Source organism: Musca domestica, unplaced genomic scaffold (assembly GCF_030504385.1).
Source record: "Musca domestica strain aabys unplaced genomic scaffold, Musca_domestica.polishedcontigs.V.1.1 6, whole genome shotgun sequence".
NCBI lineage: Eukaryota > Metazoa > Arthropoda > Insecta > Diptera > Muscidae > Musca > Musca domestica.
Genome location: NW_026712363.1, coordinates 21220754 through 21235328, shown reverse-complemented (window position 1 = coordinate 21235328; position 14575 = coordinate 21220754). Strand labels below are relative to the sequence as shown.

At 32.9% G+C, this 14575-nt stretch overlaps 1 protein-coding gene across 1 annotated transcript in view; it reads left to right on the top strand.

The window, feature by feature from the left end:
* The window catches only part of LOC101900285 (uncharacterized), a 510960-nt gene extending 497027 nt beyond the window's left edge, over positions 1-13933 (top strand). The window contains exon 16 of the mRNA XM_059129113.1: positions 13173-13933. Within this exon, the coding sequence (XP_058985096.1) occupies positions 13173-13177 (5 nt within the window). The 3' untranslated portion in view covers positions 13178-13933. The remainder of the gene's footprint in view (positions 1-13172) is intronic.
* The last annotated feature ends 642 nt before the right edge of the window (positions 13934-14575 follow it).

The window sequence follows — 14575 nt, the reverse complement described above, 5'->3', positions numbered from 1 at the left end:
ATTTGATTTGTCCATAGTGTCTATTTTTGGTTTTAATTGAGTAAATAGTTTTTGTAACGTATTGTAGGTTTTTGGCGCAATTGAGTAATTGTTGTCTTCATAACATTTGGAGTTTTTAAAGCGTTCGGAAAGTCCGGGTATATAAGTGACCGATTTATAGCATTTATTTTGTTTTTCCGTAGTTTGTCGCTTTTTATTATTTTTATAGTATTGATTTATTAAAATATTTATGGTTTTTAAAGGGAAACTATTTTTAGTCAATATTGAAGTTATTTTCTTTATGTTTTCTGTATGAAATTCTTTGTCGCTAATATTTAACACGCGATTGATAAAGTTCGATGCCGTGTTCATTATTATTGTCTTTGGGTGTTTCGAATGAAAATTGACTAATCTCCCCGATGCCGTAGGTTTCTGGTACCAATTCGTCCGTATTGTGTTTTCTTTCCTTGTTATTAATAAATCTAAGTATGGAAGTTGGCCATTGCTTTCTTTTTCTATGGTAAACTTAATGCGATGATCGTAGCTATTGAATATTGTCAGTAAATTGTTTATTGCACTTGATTTAGTAATTCCAAAAAGGTCGTCAACGTATTTTGTCAGAAACTTAGGTCTAATATCACAGATTTCCATACATCTATCCAATAGTTCTTCCATCACAATATCGGCTACTATCGGAGATGCTGCGGACCCCATGGGAAGACCTTTCCTTTGTTGATAAAAGTTATTCTTATATCTAAAATAACGGTTATCACAGATGCAAAATTTAAGTATTTTTATGAATAAACTCTTTGAGATTTTTGTCACTGGTTCTAGGTCTTTCCATTTTTCTTCTATTATTTTCAATGCTAGTTCGACTGGAACACTTGGGAAAAGGGAAACCACATCGAGTGAAAAGAAGCTCTCGTCATCCTGAATATTTGTTTCCTTTATTCGTTCTTTGAATTGTTTGGAGTTTTTTACATTATATTTTGAATTAATCGTAAGTTGATTGAGTATGGACGTTATATACCTGCATAGTTTTGTTGAAGGTGCATTGATTGATGAGCATATGGGACGGAGTGGATGCCCTTCTTTGTGAATTTTAGGTAAACCGTAAATTCTCGGGGCAACGGCCGTGTCTGTTTTCATATTTTTCTTTTCCCTTTCGTTAATAAAACCATTTTTAAATAATTCGTCAACTAGTTCGTTGTTTTTCTTTTGTAGTTTGTATGTAGGGTCCGAGCTTACTCGCTTATATGTCATTATGTCATTTACTATTGTGTCCATCTTCTTATCGTAATCTAATCTTTTCATGGCGACCGTTGTATTGCCTTTGTCTGCTTCCAATATAATTATGCTTTTATTTTCTTCCATAAATTTTCTAGTTTGTTTCACTGTGCGTAAATAGTATTTTTCTCTTTCCGATAGTTGATGTTTGTTCATGTGATTCTCTATCATTGATGTGAAGTTGTTTCTCGCTATCTCCTGATTCTCTTTGTTTCCAATGGTTTTTATGCAGTCTTCTCCGTCCGCTATGTATTTGAGTAGAGGGAACTCTTCTTTTGTATGTGGAAGAGCAAACTTTTTACCATGTGAGAGTAGCCAGTTTACTTCATCGGGTATTTCTGTGTCAGTTAAGTTTACGAACCAGTGTTTGTTGTGTTGTATTTCCAGCTCTTGCTTCTGTTGTTCTTGTAAAGCTTTGAATTTCTTTTTGTGTTTTTCTTTTATGTCTCTAAACGTCTTTTTTGATATTTCATTTTCACATTCAAAGAACTTATTTGCATCATTTTCCGACAATATTTGTTTTATATACTCCCTTGTTGCGTCTATTTTATTATTGTTTATTTTTTTCAGTTCGTGTTTTTGTTTAATCAGTAAGTTTAAGATCTTTTTATGAAAATTCCCTATGTAGACCTTTAATCTATTTTGTAGTTGTATTGGTACTCCTTCGTTTGTTTCAAATATTTTGTTAATGTTTTTGGTCGCGTTTTTTATAAAGTTGGGCGTTATTCCAGATCTTCTGCATTTAATTAAAAATATTGTTGTGGAGTTGGTGTTTAGTTGTTTGTCACATTCATTTCTATATTTGTTTATATGTTTTCCAATATTTTTGTGTTTTAGTTTAAGTTGTTGGTAAACCATTTTGATTACGGCGTGCTCTCCGTGTTTTAATTATTTGATTTTTAGATATTTAATTCGACCTTTATTATATATTTTTACAAATTCAAATTTAATAAAAAATGAGCTCGAGGTCTTTGTTGTTGTTTAATTATTTATTATTTTCGATATTTCGTCCTCCAACGGAAGACATCATCAGGAACAATACTGTTTAAACATATAACAAAATTTTACAAAATATCGCTGAGCTTCGACGCCGACCTTGTGTTGTTGCCATCTGTTTTGTCACTGCAGCATTCCCTTCTTATTGTATATCTTTGTTTATTTTTCTAATCAGATGTCTGTAACTGTTTGCTAGATTCTCTGTGTCTGTTTTGTAGTTTATTCGTTGTGATGTTGGAGTATTCATTATGTGTAGAGTTTCCAACATAAGTCGCTTTTGGTAGTTGTTCTCGCACTGTAGCACTCTCACTCTCTCTAATTCTGGATGATGTTGTTCGGTGGCACAGTGGGTAGAAAGTGCTGTTTTCTGTGTTGTGATTGATGACCTGTTTTTAATGTCTGATTTGTGTCCGGATAATCGTGTTTTTAATTTGTCCCGATGTAATATTTTTGACATTTTTCATTTTCGTTGCCGTTGCATTTTATTTTGTATATTAAATTTGATTTGTCCATAGTGTCTATTTTTGGTTTTAATTGAGTAAATAGTTTTTGTAACGTATTGTAGGTTTTTGGCGCAATTGAGTAATTGTTGTCTTCATAACATTTGGAGTTTTTAAAGCGTTCGGAAAGTCCGGGTATATAAGTGACCGATTTATAGCATTTATTTTGTTTTTCCGTAGTTTGTCGCTTTTTATTATTTTTATAGTATTGATTTATTAAAATATTTATGGTTTTTAAAGGGAAACTATTTTTAGTCAATATTGAAGTTATTTTCTTTATGTTTTCTGTATGAAATTCTTTGTCGCTAATATTTAACACGCGATTGATAAAGTTCGATGCCGTGTTCATTATTATTGTCTTTGGGTGTTTCGAATGAAAATTGACTAATCTCCCCGATGCCGTAGGTTTCTGGTACCAATTCGTCCGTATTGTGTTTTCTTTCCTTGTTATTAATAAATCTAAGTATGGAAGTTGGCCATTGCTTTCTTTTTCTATGGTAAACTTAATGCGATGATCGTAGCTATTGAATATTGTCAGTAAATTGTTTATTGCACTTGATTTAGTAATTCCAAAAAGGTCGTCAACGTATTTTGTCAGAAACTTAGGTCTAATATCACAGATTTCCATACATCTATCCAATAGTTCTTCCATCACAATATCGGCTACTATCGGAGATGCTGCGGACCCCATGGGAAGACCTTTCCTTTGTTGATAAAAGTTATTCTTATATCTAAAATAACGGTTATCACAGATGCAAAATTTAAGTATTTTTATGAATAAACTCTTTGAGATTTTTGTCACTGGTTCTAGGTCTTTCCATTTTTCTTCTATTATTTTCAATGCTAGTTCGACTGGAACACTTGGGAAAAGGGAAACCACATCGAGTGAAAAGAAGCTCTCGTCATCCTGAATATTTGTTTCCTTTATTCGTTCTTTGAATTGTTTGGAGTTTTTTACATTATATTTTGAATTAATCGTAAGTTGATTGAGTATGGACGTTATATACCTGCATAGTTTTGTTGAAGGTGCATTGATTGATGAGCATATGGGACGGAGTGGATGCCCTTCTTTGTGAATTTTAGGTAAACCGTAAATTCTCGGGGCAACGGCCGTGTCTGTTTTCATATTTTTCTTTTCCCTTTCGTTAATAAAACCATTTTTAAATAATTCGTCAACTAGTTCGTTGTTTTTCTTTTGTAGTTTGTATGTAGGGTCCGAGCTTACTCGCTTATATGTCATTATGTCATTTACTATTGTGTCCATCTTCTTATCGTAATCTAATCTTTTCATGGCGACCGTTGTATTGCCTTTGTCTGCTTCCAATATAATTATGCTTTTATTTTCTTCCATAAATTTTCTAGTTTGTTTCACTGTGCGTAAATAGTATTTTTCTCTTTCCGATAGTTGATGTTTGTTCATGTGATTCTCTATCATTGATGTGAAGTTGTTTCTCGCTATCTCCTGATTCTCTTTGTTTCCAATGGTTTTTATGCAGTCTTCTCCGTCCGCTATGTATTTGAGTAGAGGGAACTCTTCTTTTGTATGTGGAAGAGCAAACTTTTTACCATGTGAGAGTAGCCAGTTTACTTCATCGGGTATTTCTGTGTCAGTTAAGTTTACGAACCAGTGTTTGTTGTGTTGTATTTCCAGCTCTTGCTTCTGTTGTTCTTGTAAAGCTTTGAATTTCTTTTTGTGTTTTTCTTTTATGTCTCTAAACGTCTTTTTTGATATTTCATTTTCACATTCAAAGAACTTATTTGCATCATTTTCCGACAATATTTGTTTTATATACTCCCTTGTTGCGTCTATTTTATTATTGTTTATTTTTTTCAGTTCGTGTTTTTGTTTAATCAGTAAGTTTAAGATCTTTTTATGAAAATTCCCTATGTAGACCTTTAATCTATTTTGTAGTTGTATTGGTACTCCTTCGTTTGTTTCAAATATTTTGTTAATGTTTTTGGTCGCGTTTTTTATAAAGTTGGGCGTTATTCCAGATCTTCTGCATTTAATTAAAAATATTGTTGTGGAGTTGGTGTTTAGTTGTTTGTCACATTCATTTCTATATTTGTTTATATGTTTTCCAATATTTTTGTGTTTTAGTTTAAGTTGTTGGTAAACCATTTTGATTACGGCGTGCTCTCCGTGTTTTAATTATTTGATTTTTAGATATTTAATTCGACCTTTATTATATATTTTTACAATTTCAAATTTAATAAAAAATGAGCTCGAGGTCTTTGTTGTTGTTTAATTATTTATTATTTTCGATATTTCGTCCTCCAACGGAAGACATCATCAGGAACAATACTGTTTAAACATATAACAAAATTTTACAAAATATCGCTGAGCTTCGACGCCGACCTTGTGTTGTTGCCATCTGTTTTGTCACTGCAGCATTCCCTTCTTATTGTATATCTTTGTTTATTTTTCTAATCAGATGTCTGTAACTGTTTGCTAGATTCTCTGTGTCTGTTTTGTAGTTTATTCGTTGTGATGTTGGAGTATTCATTATGTGTAGAGTTTCCAACATAAGTCGCTTTTGGTAGTTGTTCTCGCACTGTAGCACTCTCACTCTCTCTAATTCTGGATGATGTTGTTCGGTGGCACAGTGGGTAGAAAGTGCCCGTTGTTGTCCCGATGTAATATTTTTGACAACGGCAACGAAAATGAAAAATGTCAAAAATATTACATCGGGACAACAAAAAACAAATTAAAAACACGATTATCCGGACACAAATCAGACATTAAAAACAGGTCATCAATCACAACACAGAAAACAGCACTTTCTACCCACTGTGCCACCGAACAACATCATCCAGAATTAGAGAGAGTGAGAGTGCTACAGTGCGAGAACAACTACCAAAAGCGACTTATGTTGGAAACTCTACACATAATGAATACTCCAACATCACAACGAATAAACTACAAAACAGACACAGAGAATCTAGCAAACAGTTACAGACATCTGATTAGAAAAATAAACAAAGATATACAATAAGAAGGGAATGCTGCAGTGACAAAACAGATGGCAACAACACAAGGTCGGCGTCGAAGCTCAGCGATATTTTGTAAAATTTTGTTATATGTTTAAACAGTATTGTTCCTGATGATGTCTTCCGTTGGAGGACGAAATATCGAAAATAATAAATAATTAAACAACAACAAAGACCTCGAGCTCATTTTTTATTAAATTTGAATTTGTAAAAATATATAATAAAGGTCGAATTAAATATCTAAAAATCAAATAATTAAAACACGGAGAGCACGCCGTAATCAAAATGGTTTACCAACAACTTAAACTAAAACACAAAAATATTGGAAAACATATAAACAAATATAGAAATGAATGTGACAAACAACTAAACACCAACTCCACAACAATATTTTTAATTAAATGCAGAAGATCTGGAATAACGCCCAACTTTATAAAAAAACGCGACCAAAAACATTAACAAAATATTTGAAACAAACGAAGGAGTACCAATACAACTACAAAATAGATTAAAGGTCTACATAGGGAATTTTCATAAAAAGATCTTAAACTTACTGATTAAACAAAAACACGAACTGAAAAAAAATAAACAATAATAAAATAGACGCAACAAGGGAGTATATAAAACAAATATTGTCGGAAAATGATGCAAATAAGTTCTTTGAATGTGAAAATGAAATATCAAAAAAGACGTTTAGAGACATAAAAGAAAAACACAAAAAGAAATTCAAAGCTTTACAAGAACAACAGAAGCAAGAGCTGGAAATACAACACAACAAACACTGGTTCGTAAACTTAACTGACACAGAAATACCCGATGAAGTAAACTGGCTACTCTCACATGGTAAAAAGTTTGCTCTTCCACATACAAAAGAAGAGTTCCCTCTACTCAAATACATAGCGGACGGAGAAGACTGCATAAAAACCATTGGAAACAAAGAGAATCAGGAGATAGCGAGAAACAACTTCACATCAATGATAGAGAATCACATGAACAAACATCAACTATCGGAAAGAGAAAAATACTATTTACGCACAGTGAAACAAACTAGAAAATTTATGGAAGAAAATAAAAGCATAATTATATTGGAAGCAGACAAAGGCAATACAACGGTCGCCATGAAAAGATTAGATTACGATAAGAAGATGGACACAATAGTAAATGACATAATGACATATAAGCGAGTAAGCTCGGACCCTACATACAAACTACAAAAGAAAAACAACGAACTAGTTGACGAATTATTTAAAAATGGTTTTATTAACGAAAGGGAAAAGAAAAATATGAAAACAGACACGGCCGTTGCCCCGAGAATTTACGGTTTACCTAAAATTCACAAAGAAGGGCATCCACTCCGTCCCATATGCTCATCAATCAATGCACCTTCAACAAAACTATGCAGGTATATAACGTCCATACTCAATCAACTTACGATTAATTCAAAATATAATGTAAAAAACTCCAAACAATTCAAAGAACGAATAAAGGAAACAAATATTCAGGATGACGAGAGCTTCTTTTCACTCGATGTGGTTTCCCTTTTCCCAAGTGTTCCAGTCGAACTAGCATTGAAAATAATAGAAGAAAAATGGAAAGACCTAGAACCAGTGACAAAAATCTCAAAGAGTTTATTCATAAAAATACTTAAATTTTGCATCTGTGATAACCGTTATTTTAGATATAAGAATAACTTTTATCAACAAAGGAAAGGTCTTCCCATGGGGTCCGCAGCATCTCCGATAGTAGCCGATATTGTGATGGAAGAACTATTGGATAGATGTATGGAAATCTGTGATATTAGACCTAAGTTTCTGACAAAATACGTTGACGACCTTTTTGGAATTACTAAATCAAGTGCAATAAACAATTTACTGACAATATTCAATAGCTACGATCATCGCATTAAGTTTACCATAGAAAAAGAAAGCAATGGCCAACTTCCATACTTAGATTTATTAATAACAAGGAAAGAAAACACAATACGGACGAATTGGTACCAGAAACCTACGGCATCGGGAAGATTAGTCAATTTTCATTCGAAACACCCAAAGACAATAATAATGAACACGGCATCGAACTTTATCAATCGCGGGTTAAATATTAGCGACAAAGAATTTCATACAGAAAACATAAAGAAAATAACTTCAATATTGACTAAAAATAGTTTCCCTTTAAAAACCATAAATATTTTAATAAATCAATACTATAAAAATAATAAAAAGCGACAAACTACGGAAAAACAAAATAAATGCTATAAATCGGTCACTTATATACCCGGACTTTCCGAACGCTTTAAAAACTCCAAATGTTATGAAGACAACAATTACTCAATTGCGCCAAAAACCTACAATACGTTACAAAAACTATTTACTCAATTAAAACCAAAAATAGACACTATGGACAAATCAAATTTAATATACAAAATAAAATGCAACGGCAACGAAAATGAAAAATGTCAAAAATATTACATCGGGACAACAAAAAACAAATTAAAAACACGATTATCCGGACACAAATCAGACATTAAAAACAGGTCATCAATCACAACACAGAAAACAGCACTTTCTACCCACTGTGCCACCGAACAACATCATCCAGAATTAGAGAGAGTGAGAGTGCTACAGTGCGAGAACAACTACCAAAAGCGACTTATGTTGGAAACTCTACACATAATGAATACTCCAACATCACAACGAATAAACTACAAAACAGACACAGAGAATCTAGCAAACAGTTACAGACATCTGATTAGAAAAATAAACAAAGATATACAATAAGAAGGGAATGCTGCAGTGACAAAACAGATGGCAACAACACAAGGTCGGCGTCGAAGCTCAGCGATATTTTGTAAAATTTTGTTATATGTTTAAACAGTATTGTTCCTGATGATGTCTTCCGTTGGAGGACGAAATATCGAAAATAATAAATAATTAAACAACAACAAAGACCTCGAGCTCATTTTTTTATTAAATTTGAATTTGTAAAAATATATAATAAAGGTCGAATTAAATATCTAAAAATCAAATAATTAATACGACAAAATTTAAAAAATATGAGAAAATTTTACAAAATCAATATTTTCATCTTTAGAGATATTTTTATGCGATTTTTTTAGACGTGTTTTCTTTCCTGCCAAGAGGACATTCAGAATTAAACACAACTGTCGAAATCAGTTCAGCCGTGCCGACATATAAGAGATCTTTCAAGCATATCTTCTTTGATAAACATCGCACATATTTTGCTGTATATCCGATTTGTTGGATGTTAACATTAATGTAAAGGTCAGAAGTAACCTTGTCATGGCTTTGTGATTTCGTCGGGATTAAAAAAATATTCGCGGTTTAATGAAAAATTTTGAATTTTTTCAACAAAAAAGATATAATCTATTTTACCCGCTAAATATTATCCGATGACCACCCAAATTGGTAGGCTTCTTCCCCGTCCTAAACTCTAGCTACATGCGTCGATTGGTCTATAATTGCGACCTGTATAGCTACTGCAAAATCTGACATTTTTTCAGTATTTGGTCATTTCAACACCTAAACATTTGGCGATCATCTCAAAAAGAAATAGGGTTCTATTCTGGCCCGACCCCGACCTTCATTCCAAATTTCGGGAAGATCGGGCCATAATTGCGACCTGTAGAGTGATTACAAATTAACATGGACAGACGGACGGACGGACATACATAGCTAGATCGACTCAGCTCGGCGAGCTAGGATGATCCATATATTCTTTCCTATGTGGGAAACCAATATTTCGTGGTGTTACATAATACATGGCCCAATCAAACTTATAATACCCCCAACACATAGTGTTGTAGGGTATAATAATTTACATTTTATATTTTCATAGAAAAAGCACGCACCAGCTGGGCATCCATTTTCGTTCTATGCAAAGATGAAATGAAGACATTTAAAAGGAAAATTTTTCATTTCATATTTTCATAGAAAAAGAATCCAGCCCTTTGTTGGCTAAGCAACTGTTATCGAATATTAAAATTGTATTAAATAAATCAGTAAAAATATTTTTTCAGATATTTTCAAAATCATTTTCTAGTCTGCATAGTTATTAATGTACGGTAATCTCGAGGAGGAGAAAAAGCTACCTTTCTATGACTAAACTCCCTTCTGATATTAGACTCGTAAAAGGCATACTGACTGGTCACTGCAGTATCAGATATCTGAAGTAAAGATGGGACATTGGTGTTCTTGACTGCTGTGGAATATGTGAAAACGAAGAGGAGGTAGAGACTAAACAAATACTTTGCAGATGACCCATGTTTTCCAGTTGGTTGATAGAAACCCTAATGTTCTTCTCAGTCATAGATCCCACAAAATTGTAAAATTTCCTGCCTAGCCACCCTGATAACAATACATTTTCTTTCCTTTTTCATCTCGTCATTTGTATGCCCTCCACCATAGGTGTAACACCTCGAAATTTTAAGACACCACAAAATATATATATATTCTTCATCAGCATAAAATTCGGTCGATTTTGCGATGTCCGTCCGTCCGTCTGCGGAAATCACTCTAGCTTCCAAACGAATTGAAGTAGGTTGATAATAATTTACTCAAACGTGTGTATTGTCTGCAGGACTTTTGGTATTGAAAATGGGCTATATGGGTCCCCGTTTAGATATAATGAACATCCCCATATTCGGTATTTTGATGATATTAGCGACATTATTCAGAGGAATTGTTTCAAATTTAGTGTTTGAAGTTCGTAATGGATACTACAGCCTTAGACAGAAAAGTGTCTGTGCATGTCCACGTCTCCGTGTAGCCCCCATATAACGATACCTGCTTATATTCGGTATTTTGATGATTTTAGCTACATTATTCACAGATTTTCTTTTTAAGTTACGCATTTGAATATTGTAATAGCTTATAACAAAAGTAGCCTATGCAGGTCCACGTCGTCGTGTAGACCCTAATATAACGACTACATTTGGTACTTTTAAGATTTTAAAAGATTTTTAACGGTTTTTTTTTTTTGAAAATAGCCAAATTCGTTCCAATTGGTGGAGGGTATTAAAAGTTCGGCCCGGCCGAACTTACTGCTTTTTTGCTTGTTTAACATAATTCTTGTCAAAGTCATATCATGTCATATTTGGTACAAGAGGTACAAAAGCCTCTGTCAAATTTATTGAAAATCGATTCAGAGTTGGATATAGTTCCCAAACTGTGACTTAGGCCATGATACGCATTCAACTAAGATTCATAGATGATATGATCTACTTCACATAAATTCCCAATATCAATTTTATACGAGAGCTTTACTACATACGGAAAGTGGTGTAGGTCACAGCCCGACTTTTGGCCTTCATGGGTCGGATATGTAGGCCACTTTGAGTCCGTTCTCGTATCCATGGGTTTGCTAGATTTTTATTTATAGTTGGAATTTAAGATGACAGCACCATCCATGCATCGCAGAATCGAAAAGAGGATCACAGATGGTAGAATCCTGGCCGAAAGGCTTCCTACAAATTTTGGTCAGACATTCACAATCGCCACAGGCATTCACAATTCGAAATATTGTGAAATCCCATGTCGGAACTGTAGCGTCTTCCAATAAATCTATAGCCGATGGTTCTCTTGTATAGAACAGTTGTTATTATTGGTACTCAACTTTTACTTTATGAAGTACAAAGTCGTTAAATTTTAAGAGATCTGCTGGGATAAAAATTGGCGTGTAATCGATTACGAGATAGATGACATTGTAGGAAACGAGGGATCAACCCCGCTATAATTAATTTGAGAGATCCGTATATCTTACGTTATGTCAAAAACTTCTCAACGGTTTTTATACCCTTCACCATACATAGTATGGAGGGTATACTAAGCTCGTCATTCCGTTTGCAGCTCACCGAAATAATAACTTTAGACCTAACAAATATTCTTGATCAGCGTTAAATTCTAAGACGATTTAGCCCTGTCTGTTCTCCATCCGTCTGTACATCTGATGTAATCCCACTAAAGTCAAAACGAATAACGATAAGAAGCTAAAACTTTGCACTGATCAGTTTTTTGTGAGCAGTCAGGTCAAGTTTGAAAATCCACCATATCGATCCTCGATATCGTATGGCCCCCACATAACGGATTGTAGCCACATTTTTTTAACAGAATTGTCTCAAAATCCACACAAGGAGTTCCTTCTGAGTACTTTACCCCCTGGAAGAGAATTGTTATATAGGCCCACGATATCGTATATCACCCATGTAACGGTACCTCCCGATATTAGGTATTTTCATGATTGTAGCCATATTTTTCAGTGAAATTGTCTGAAAATCCGCACAAAAAGTTCCTTCTGAGTACTTTACCCCTTGGAAGAGAATGGTCTTTATAGGTCGACGATATCGTATAGCCCCCTATAACGATACCCTCCAGATTATCGGTATTTTGATGATTTTAGCGACATTTGTGATCGGAATAGTATAAAATTTCGTATTTGAAGTTTGAAGCTCATAATAAGTGCTACCACCAATGCCAGAAAACTGTCTGTGAAGGACCATTATAGCCCACATATAATGGTACGTCCCTTTATCCGGTATTTTAATGATATTAGCAACATTATTCGTCGAATTTTTTTCAAATTTGATGATATTGGCAACATTATTTAACAGAATTGTTTTAAATTACGTGTTTGAAGTTCGGAATCGGTACTAAAGCCCATGACAAAAAATGACTCATGCAGGTCCATGTCTTCGTATTTCCGTTTTCATTGGAGCGGTATTTTTGCCGGATATTTTTTTTGAAATTATTTAAATTCAAAATTATGTAGGGTATTAAAGTTAGCTGCTTTTTTGCTTCCTTTTTTGAGATTTTGGAGTAGCGTGAAGAGTATAATGTTAGCCTCACTTTCAACTAAATGAAATACAATTCAATATTTATACTGTTTGGCATATGACTCAAGATCCAAATTTCAGGGACACATTTTTTAACAATTCTTTAATTTCTTACATGGCGCCCAATGTAAGTGATTCAAAGTTATTAGTGAGAAAATGTACCTTCTGTAATGCGGCTTTCCATAATTTTACAAATTTGTTATGTTAAGAAGTTACCAATTCTTCCGAACTTATCTAGATTAAAAATCCTGGGGCATTTTATTAAAAATACTGATTTATTTCGATAAATTGTGAACTTTTCAATGACTTTGCTTGTGTACTAGACGCACAGTGATGTCGCTTCAAATCCATTTTGCATTTATAATAATAATCTTAATAATCTTTATTAGAATACATTCAAACATTCCACCCTGCCGTCTATAATCACATTTCTTACTTGTTAATTAATTATATTAAAATAATAATGGCTCACTTAGTTATTTGATGTATATTCTCCTTTTCTTTCTATTTTTATTTCTATTTCTTTTCTTTTTTATTTCCAATCCCAAAAAAACAACAACAACAAATTTTAGTATAACGCTAAAGAAAAATGGAAAAGAACTACTGTGTAAATTAGGTACCTTTAATAAAAACAAAAAAAAAACAAAAAATAATAAATTATAAATATTAAAACTGTAATTGAATGTCAAACAACAACAAAAAAAGCAAAACAAACTAAATATTAATTAATTTAATTACAAACACATCTACATACAATTATTAAAATAAAACACTCACTCACTCACCCACATCAACAAAAAAACGCCCCAAAAAATCCATTAACAAAACCATTTTTTTAGTTTTTAAGCTCCACCTATTATTCTAATTATAATTATTATTATTATATAAATTTAAAATGAATTAAAACAAAATACTTTATTGTTAGTGGCACAAAAACAACTTAGTTAAAAGAAAACAAAAAAAGAAACAAAGCAAAGCACAAACAAAACAAACCAAACCAACCAACCAAGAAACCAAATAAGGAATACTTAAGCAAAATGAAATGGACTTTATTCGTAGAAACGTATGTATATGAATTTTAGTATTTAAATGAAATGAAAAACAAAAAACAAAAAACAAAAAAAAAATTACTCTGTGTATAAGGAAATCTCGAAAGTGTTGTGATGTCGTTAACATGATTCACATGCATATAAACCAAGAAAAAAAAACAAAAATGAAAAATAAAACAAGACAAAAACAAATTGAAAACTGAAACATATTTTTTTTATTTTTCCCTAATTCAACTGGAGGGCTGTAAATATTGGCAGAAATTGGCAAAGCATATAATTTAATTTTAAATTATTTTTTCAAGGCACCACCTATGGGTACATCTGTTTATTTTGGAGATTTTAAAACGTTATATAATTACTACGCTATATAATTACTTTTTGCCTAAAAGTATATTTTAATCGAATTGGAAAGCTTTAGTCAGTTGGCTGAGTATTATAATTTTATTACCTGGATATACTTAAGATATCAGTCTTTTGTCTGAAGGCAGGTCAAGTTCGATAATAGACTATATCGGTCCACGATATCACATAACCCCCCGATATTAGGTATTTTGATGGTTATAGCCAAATTTTTCAAGGGAATTTTCTGAAAATCCACAAAAGAAGTTCTTTCTAAGTACTTTATCCCCAAGAAGAGAATTGTCTATATAGGTCCACGATATCGTATAGCACCCATATAACGGTACCTTTCTATATTCGGTATTTTGCAGTCCGTAAAAGGTACTACAGTCATGAGCAAGTCTTCGTTTAGCCCTATACATACCTATATTCGGTATTTTGATGGTTATAGCGACATTATTCACCAGAATTCTTTCAATTTTCGGATTTTAAGTTCCTAGGGGGTACCGCAACAAAGACCTAAAATGGTAAAGACTAGACAAAATGCATTTGAGAAATTGTTTGTGTCTACAATACATAGAGTAACT